Below are 9973 nucleotides of genomic sequence, written 5' to 3'. Positions count from 1 at the left end.
ACCAGCTATGAACAATTTATCTTTAATTCTATGAGAGTATGATTCGATGTGATCAAAATATGATTCAAAGTCACCTATGAGAGCATTATTACAAAAGTAGACAATGTTAATATATATAGGACAAGTGGGTAATAGAATACGAATCATCAGATTCTCTGAATTTCTGAGATTATGAGACGAATTAATATCAAAACATTCCTTCGAGGGTATGTCCCTACGAACGGCAATCATCACACCTCCACCACGACAAGAGTCGCTACCAGGTCTGTCTCTACGATAAACAGTGTATCTTTCATCAAAAAGTTCAGAATCAACCAAGTTTAGAATTAAGCCAAGTCTCCGTTATCAAAATCATATCATAATCACAGGCAAGCACCGATTGAAGGAAACCATGAGTCTTCGTTCTGAGACCCCTTACATTTTGATAATAAACTTTCAAGGAATTAATGCAATAGTTCATTGAGAAATTGAGAATCATAAGATCATCTTACCAGCCGCTCATCGAATTGAATAATTCAGTTACAGTCAGGAATATAAGTACATAATATCAGTTTTCTCTAATCTTAGACATAATAAGCTTGAAAAATAATCGTGACAGTATTTAATTTACACATTACCAGCCAACTATCTTATCAGCATGCATGGTAATTGGGTGATAACAACTAATTCTATGATTCCACATAAAACAATGTAGACTTATTTAAATTATCATTTATTTAGTGAGATATTATTTTAGTGAGAGATTATTTCACTTATTTGATTGGGCTTGGCAGAAATGAAAGAAGAAAGCATAATAAACAAATGGATCGGTTGCGGAATTCAGAAAGCTACAGGACTATCAGTTGAAAAGATAAAACTGCTTTTAAAACAGAATAACAGTGTATATAGTCAATTCAGTAGAATGCGTTGTACCGTGGAACTGTACAGATATACATTAACAAGATCATTTCAATACTGTACTGCCTTCATTGATAAGAGAGATTAACTTGCCAGATAGTTTCGACTACAAGATATTTAGTCATAGTAGAATAGATCATTTCCACAACTAACTTACTAGTGACAGTAATAATAATGAGTGCAAATCATAGCAATAATCATTCAAAAACCCAATCAACTAATACCAATCGGTTAAAAACAATGTAAATATCCTATCTATTCTTGGAGAAGAATCAATCCAAAAATGCGCACCGACCTCGCGCACCCCGCCCCACACCAGGCCTACATATCCGTAACCCACTGCTTCTTATCAAAATACAGACACAATAAGCACAGCACCAGCAGACGAAAGGAGGAAAGCGCGCGCCCGCGGCGCAAGTCCACAAGTCCACACGCATCACAACAAACTAATTCGCATGAAAATCAGTGGAGGACGTTGGACTATTATGTTATCAGAAGATCAATTGAATCAGATACTGAATCACTCATTACACATATATCTATAATCATAAAAAAATATAATAATCAATTCTGAATTTGAAACAAGAAGTATAAATAAAGAAAACCTGCAATTTAAATCAGCAAAGACAAATATGACTTCAATTAAAAAGCCTACTTGAAAGAAATGTAATTTGGGGTAGCCTATATAGAGAAAATAAGTATAAATAATGGTATGATCAGATATAGATAATGGTAAGTTGAAATTAAAATATGATAAAAAAGAAGTTCATATTGAAGTAAGTTCATAATTCATAAACTAATTCATCACTATTCCATTTATTACCTATTATTCATCCATAATGTCCTGTAAGTTTTACTCTTTCTCAGAGTAAATCCTAATCACCTTATCACCCTCACTAAACTTCATCTTCACATTACCTGTCATATCGATCCAGACGAATTTAAACCCTTTTGCTCGCTGTACCTTTTTCGCACCTAGCAAACAGTAACCTCATTTTGGCTGTCGAGGACCTGTTAATATACACCGGCTTAGCGTCACCGATGAAGCCCATATGTTGAGTGTTCAGATCACCTTTCATTTTTCTTCTCTGAGGAAGGGTTTCAACATCGCTCCTGCGCACAAAACGGACCGCGATTCCTGCAGTTGGTCGATTCTCTCTTTTTCGGAGACGATGACACGCATCAATAGAGTCCTTGTTGACGTCCATATTCAGTGTTTTACACACCTGAAGAACAACTTCAGCGACATCCTCATCAGCTACCGATGGAACTCCGTAGATCTCAACAGTGTTACGTCTAGAGTACTGCTCCAGATCATCCATCTGATAAGAAATGTCCTCAGTAGTATAAAAAGGCGGGTTCTGGCACACAAGTGTGCCAGAACCCGCCTTTATCTCAAGGTCATCCAGGCGCCTCAAGGTCATCCATGTCACCCACCCTAACCTCAAGGTCATCCAGGTCAACCACCCCCAACCTCAAGGTCATCCAGGTCAACCACACCCACCTCAAGGTCATCTAGGTCAACCGCACCTACCTCAAGGTCATCCAGGTCAACCACACCCACCTCAAGGTCATCCAGGTCAACCACACCCACCTCAAGGTGATCCAGGTCAACCACACGCACCTCAAGGTCATCTAGGTCAACCACACCTACCTCAAGGTCATCCAGGTCAACCACACCCACCTCAAGGTCATCCAGGTCAACCACCCTAACCTCAAGGTCATCCAGGTCAACCACCCTAACCTCAAGGTCACCAAAAAAAAAAATTAGAAAAAAAAAAGAAAAAAAATTAAAAAAAAATTAAAAAAATAAAAATAAAAATAAAAAAAATAAAAAAATTAAAAAAAAATAAAAAAAAAATAAAAAAAAATTAAATAAATTAAAAATTTTTTTTTTTAAATTAAAAAAAAATTTTTTTAAATTAAAAAAAAATTGGAAAAAAAAATTAAAAAAAAATTAAAAAAATAAAAATAAAAATAAAAAAAATAAAAAAAAATTAAAAACACATAGATTCGGAAATAAATAGGAAAAAGGGAAAAAAGGGAAAAAAATTCCCTCCGGATCCAGAACTGGGGTATAAAAGGAGTTGTTCTGCAAGGAGTGGGAGGGTCATGCAGGCTTGGTTGATGATGTCTGGAAGATTGATGATACTGAAGATGGTGTAGTTTGGAGTTTTGAAGGTGACATTCTGAAACTCTTCTTGTTCGAAGAAGGTCTTATCAAGGGTGCTGTGGAAATATGTTGCCTCCAATACTAGATTGAACTTCATTGCTCCATGTGTCTGCAGTTGCTGACTGATGATGTGAACAATTTTATCCTTCAGACTGTTCAGAAAGGTGTGGAAATCTTTGGCAGGCTCATCCTTGTATGCATTATTGTAGTATAGAGTCGTGAGTCGGGATTTGAATGCCTCCTCCAGGACAACAAACTCGTCCACAGAGTTTGCTGTTTGCTGACATCGTGCAGCTTTGCTCATCTGGAACAATGCAAAACAATATTGTATTAGTATGGTATGCAGTATTCAACTCTATATATATATATATATATACCTTCATCAGATGTGGGGGATGAAGGCAGTGAATCAATATCTAGGATCGTGGGTCGGGTGTGTGGGTGGGTCGGGGATGGAGGTTTGTAGGTGTTTATGTTCTAGGGGATGATGGTCTGGAGCTGTATGGTGGGGTGGGGTGGGGTGGGGATGGGGGAATGTGAATGGGGGTCTAGGATCTACTTTGTGATTATATGGTTTTTAGGTTAGGATGAATTACAACCATGTGAATGGAGGTCTAGGATCTACTTTGTGATTATACATTTTTAGGTTAGGATGAATTACAACCATGTGAATGGAGGTCTAAGATCTACTTTGTGATTATACATTTTTTAGGTTAGGATAAATTACAACCATGTGAATGGAGGTCTAGGATCTACTTTGTGATTATACGTTTTTTAGGTTAGGATGAATTACAACCATGTGAATGGAGGTCTAGGATCTACTTTATGATTATACGTTTTTTAGGTTAGGATGGATTACAACCACCAACTCAAAGAACCTAATTCACATCATGCAGCTTTTAAACTCTTAACTTGTATGTATTGGAACCTAATTCATAATTACAATAGTCATTTTTGTATATGTCATTTACTCTATGTATTGGAACCTAATTCATAATTAAACTTGTCATTTTCGAATTTGAGTCATTTTAGAATTTAATTGTCAGTCTCAAACCATCTACTTCAAAATTCTACTCTTTTGGACTTGATTGTTGAATCATGAATATAATATAAATATATATATATAACTATAAAATGCACTGGTACTTACTCTTGATGTTGATAAAGATGGAAGTAATCCAAAACCAATACGCCGAAATCACACACACACGTACTGGTGGTACACACACGTACTGACAGCACGACTGCCAAAGAGACAATGTCCCACTCCTTGCAGAACAACTCCTTTTATACCCCAGTTCAGGATCCGGAGGGAATTTTTTTCCCCTTTTTTCCCTTTTTCCCATTTATTTCCGATTTTATGTGTTTTTAATTTTTTTTTCAATTTTTTTTTTAATTTTTTTTCAATTTTTTTAATTTTTTTTTTTCAATTTTTTTTTTTTAAATTTTTTTTTTAATTTTTTTTTTTAAATTTTTTTTTTTTAATTTTTTTTTTCAATTTTTTTTTTTTGGGTGACCTTGAGGTTAGGGTGGTTGACCTGGATGACCTTGAGGTGGGTGTGGTTGACCTGGATGACCTTGAGGTAGGTGTGGTTGACCTAGATGACCTTGAGGTGGGTGTGGTTGACCTGGATGACCTTGAGGTGGGTGTGGTTGACCTGGATGACCTTGAGGTGGGTGTGGTTGACCTGGATGTCCTTGAGGTAGGTGTGGTTGACCTAGATGACCTTGAGGTGGGTGTGGTTGACCTGGATGACCTTGAGGTTGGGGGTGGTTGACCTGGATGACCTTGAGGTTAGGGTGGTTGACCTGGATGACCTTGAGGCGCCTGGATGACCTTGAGGTTGGGGGTGGTTGACCTGGATGACCTTGAGGTTAGGGTGGTTGACCTGGATGACTTTGAGGCGCCTGGATGACCTTGAGATAAAGGCGGGTTCTGGCACACTTGTGTGCCAGAACCCGCCTTTTTATACTAATGTCCTCTACCCTTTGACGCAGTTCCCGATTTTCATTAGAAAGTTTTTTTATTGTGGACTGTTGTTCACTAATCATATCGGCTTGCTTCGCCAGCGTCTCACAGGTTCTGTCAATTTTTTCTGTACAAATGCGTATAGCATTGGATAAGTCCTCATTCAGCTTAGTTTGACTATCAGATATTAATTTCTTAAGCTCCTCCATCGATCTATTAAAAGTTTCAAGATCAATGAACGATTTTGTTACACTTAAAGATGGATTCACTCTCACTGGTGTTGAGTCCGAATTACTTCGTTGTATACGCAATTTAGTTGTACATTTAGTACAATACCATGCACGGTTAGCGAGTTCTTCAATTTCTGCTTCCCCCAATCCCACACATTTACCATGGAATAAGCACTGCACTGTTCACAGACAATCTTCTCCTTCGCGTTTCTATTCACCGATAGATTACAAACACTGCACGTACTCATTATTTGTGCCAGAACAAACTGATCGACAAAGTAATGCAAAATTTGACTTTATCACAGACAATCTCACGACTGTAATAGCGGCTGGATAGATGAACAGAATATTCAGCAAGACATAGGAGAGAATAGAATTAATAGTAAGGTTAGATTCAAGATTCAACTCAATTCACAGTAGAAAAATCAGATAACAGAGCTCAAAACAAAAATCATCCGTTCACTGCCGTGGCTGATAGCTGACATGTTGGACGTGTGCTGTAGGCAGTTTGTCTTTGTAGCTAAAAGACTACTGAATCATATACCTTTTGATTTTATCAATTCCAGATTAAACAGTAGAACTAGGCATGAATTGGATAAATGTATTGTAGCATTCAAGCTCAATGAAAAACTATTTTGATACAAGTGAAATTCATTTACTATAGATCCTATACTTTCTGTATTGATCAAAGATTTTCTCCTTCCAAAGTTTAATAACCTTTAGAAATAACAAATATCAAACTTTTTTGTAACTATTGAATAATGTATTCTTTTGTAGTGAATACCTTTCCCTCTTATTTTCAATGTTTTTTGAACTGATTCATGAATTAAACTACGTGATTTTCCATTTCTTTTTATATTGTATATAAATTTCAATATGCTAAGCATAGTGCATACTGTTTACATAAATTATATGCTATGATTATCATCATTTTATAATCATGAGTTGTGCTGCTGTTCAATATTTGTAATTTATATTTTGTACATTCCTATTTTCACGAATTATTGCAATTAACTTTAACTGTCTGTATATTTAATATTGATTTCTTTCATTTTATAGAGTAGTTTTTCAACAACCTGTTTCCCTCGATATTGTTATTATGTTATTTATAGCGACTCATTCCTGCGCTCAGGTTAAACCTTTGCAGGGATTTTTTCTTCTCAATGTGTCTTGTAAATTGTCATATAAGGATTAGGTTAGACAAGTTTTGTGGAAGTGTTGTATTTTATACTGTAAATTTGTTTTTTGAAGAATAAATGATTTTGATTTGATTTGATTGTGGACGACTACTCTACCTAATCTTCACTACCTAGCCTACCCTACCCATCCTACCCCTAAAACCCATCTAATTAACCTGCCTTCCCTCGTACAGTCGCAAAAGGCAACTGCCTCCCAGCCGGAGCGCGAAGCGCGGAGGCTTCTACCCAACACTATACAGTCATAAAAGACGATTGGGCGGATAGTAGTTCTCTTCGAATTCCCATCTAGCTGTTATCCCTGTTGTCAATGTCTGCAGTAGCAGAGGTCTTCGGGGTGATTTGCAGCATTTATTTAGGATTTTCGTTCAATAATAATTATATATTAATTAGCATTTGAATAAATGCATTCTCTATTTAATTCCATCTGTAACTAGTTGGCCGCTATGGCTTTGTATAAAATGAGCGCTGCTATCCAGAGATTGTCAGTTTGGTGTAAGGGCAAGCATTCCTGACTGGCAATTGGGAGGTACCGGGTTCGATTCCCGGGCTGGCATTTAATTTTTGGATAGTAGTTCTCATCGAATTTCCATCTAGCTGTTAGCCCTGTTGTCAATGTCTGCAGTAGCAGAGGTCTTCGGGGTGATTTGCAGCATTTATTTAGGATTTTCGTTCAATAATAATTATATATTAATTAGCATTTGAATAAATGCATTCTCTATTTAATTCCATCTGTTTATAAGTTATCTCAAAGCAGCAGGGATGCTGATCACTTAGACATAGTCACGGATCATTATCATGATTATCATGTAGCCTGTTTATTTCACTCACCGTCTTGAACAATATTGTAATATTGAACATAAGTGACCCCCTTATATGAATCCAAAATTAATTTTTTTAATAAGAAGTTGGTGATGTGATATATGATTTCGATACAGAGTTCCAAGAGAAAATGAATATCGATAACCGGACATTGATTACTCAACCCGTATCAGTTTGTTGATGTCAAAGTTGGGAAATATGTTGTATATTAACAGCTCAAATCATTTGTGTCATCAGCGCACACTATATATGTGTGCTAGTTCCCAAATAGCCTCAGCTGGTGTTCTGAATGAATGGAAATCTGTAGTAACTGCATGCAATTAATTCTTCAGCTGACAAAATGATAAATCTGAACAACAATTTTTTTCTTAAGCACTTTCAATGTTAGTTTTATATCCTGGAAAAGGACGAAGGAGTGAGTTAATTTTGTAGTCCAACGAACTTGACCTGTAAATAGGTTCGAAGAATACGTGTTCAAAATTTGAAGCTAATCGATCAATTCTTTCTTAGGCATTGAAGAACATACAGACGGACAACGACTTTGGCATACAGTAAGTCAAAAGTGAGAACTCGCTAAAGCTCGTTCAATTAATAAAGTAGTTTCATGAGATTAAAAAATATGTTACGTGATAAGTGAAAGTTTCTTCTTAGGGAAACAATGTTTAATCAAGGATTTTCATTGGTGTATGACAAATTTACTGTCAATCTATGTTAGTATAATTTTCCAGACCTATGGAAAATGCGGAGAATGTATTGGATGGTTCTAGGCTGAATACTTGACCGAGCGAAGTGAGGTCTAAGATTCAAGTCGACGGTTTGGCATTTCTCTTAATGTTTATATGTTGCGCATTTACGGCAAAACGCGGTAATAGATTTCCATGAAATTTGACAGGTATGTTCCTTTTTTATTTGCGCGTCGACTTATATACAAGGTTTTTGAAAATTTTGCATTTCAAGGATAATATAAAAAGAAAAAGACGCCTCCTTCATACGCCAATATAAGAGTAAAAATCCGACTATAGAATTATTCATCATAAATCAGCTGATAAGTGATTACACAGATGTGTGGAGAAGCCAGTCTATTTCTGTATATCCATAAGGTCTATAGTTTCAATCAGGTACTTGTGGATGAGAATACTGCGTGAGGTCTACTGTTCACAGAACTACTAGTAATAAATTAATTTTACGAGGGCCGCTAGAAAATAATTATTGTTCGTGACAACCATCTCATATCAAATTGTAATTGAGTTGTTGATTGCCATAAAGAAGCGTTTTTGTTGTTGGGGAAGTCTGTCCTAGAATCATTTCTCTGTGGTGAAAGATAGAAGAAGTTAATTAAGGATCAAGTTTTGTCTGGAAATTGTGTGAAAGCCTTTATTCAATTGGATACGTTTTTATTATTATTTTGTGGCTTGGAAGAAATGTCGGCTCCACTGTAATTAAATCATGCTCCAATCACGGTATCCACTCCTGCAATTATTGTTACCAGGAAGTGAGATACTGTAGACTAAACTAGATAGCTGTACTAGTTTTAGCTTCTCTGTTTTCGCAAATCACTGAGGATACTCCATGTAGAATGACTAGACACTAGAATATTCAAAAAATATGGTTATGACGTCACGATTCAAAATTCAATTCAAAATAAATTCGAAGAACAAAACAATATGATTCACAATCTGTCAGCTCTACATACTCTTACATAAGAATAATATTTTTATATAATAAAAAACTCAAGCAAAAAACAGTTGGAATTGAATCAAATAGAAAATGATCCTCAAAAAATCTTAATCCTAGTTCTAATCATTATTGGGATACATAACTCATCTGATTAAATTCATCAGGGGGTATTGATTAATTAATTCACGATTAGTAGGCTATATGGTTTTGTATTAGCGAATCACTTCAGACAGTATTGCGATAGCACTCGTGGTGGAAGGACGTATAGTGGAGTAGATTAGAATTGAATCGTAGTGTAGAGTGGAAGTAGTGAGTCAGCAGTTTGTTCGCGATTAAAAGTGGAACAAAAAAATTGCATCGAGTATGGCAGTGAGTATAGAATGTAACATTCTTTCTAAGGAAACTATGATTCTATGAGTATCTACGAAACTAAGATACTATGAGTATCGGTTGTCAACCGCGGTATTTTATGCAAGCAAAGCGACCTACTTTCCGCGGGTGTATTCCGATTAGTCCAGATGTTCGATTATCCCAGGTGCTCGATTACCCCAGGTTGACTTTCCCGATTAGACCAGGACCTGGTATATTAGAACTACTGGGTTAATTGAAGCATTCTATCTCGATTGACCCAGTTGTTCGGTATCGTTTAGATGACCTGGTCTAATCGTGACGTGGGCTAAACGAGACGGAATATTTCGATTAGCCCAGTAGTTTGATTGTACCGGGTGTCATATATACTGTAATGGCAGAAGCATGAGACACAGAAGCATATATATATATATATACCAAAAGTTACATCGTGAGAGCCTACAGCAGTCAGCAGTTTCTATACAACTTCTTGGTACTCTCCTAGAACTGTTGGAGCCAGCTTTCTTACGCATTGAGCGTCAGTCCTGCTTACAACATTGAAGCAAGAGGTACTCACTTTATCAAAATTAACTTGTTTAAATTGTTTTATTCCAAATTTTGTGTTTTGTAAAAATGAAGATTTCTTTTTAAAAAGAAATCT

The 9973-nt window shown here is 36.2% G+C and overlaps 1 protein-coding gene across 1 annotated transcript; it reads right to left on the bottom strand.

Moving 5' to 3' along the window:
• Window positions 1-1799: 1799 nt before the first annotated feature.
• Window positions 1800-5067, bottom strand: LOC120354963. Its single transcript, XM_039443168.1, has 2 exons — window positions 5048-5067; window positions 1800-2231 (listed from the first exon to the last, which is right to left on the bottom strand). Exon 2 carries the CDS (start codon window positions 2217-2219, stop codon window positions 1839-1841), a length of 381 nt encoding a protein of 126 aa, XP_039299102.1. The 5' UTR covers window positions 2220-2231; window positions 5048-5067; the 3' UTR covers window positions 1800-1838.
• Window positions 5068-9973: the final 4906 nt, after the last annotated feature.

Source organism: Nilaparvata lugens, chromosome X, assembly GCF_014356525.2.
Source record: "Nilaparvata lugens isolate BPH chromosome X, ASM1435652v1, whole genome shotgun sequence".
NCBI classification, from domain to species: Eukaryota; Metazoa; Arthropoda; class Insecta; order Hemiptera; family Delphacidae; genus Nilaparvata; species Nilaparvata lugens.
This window is presented reverse-complemented; position numbering and strand designations above follow the sequence as displayed.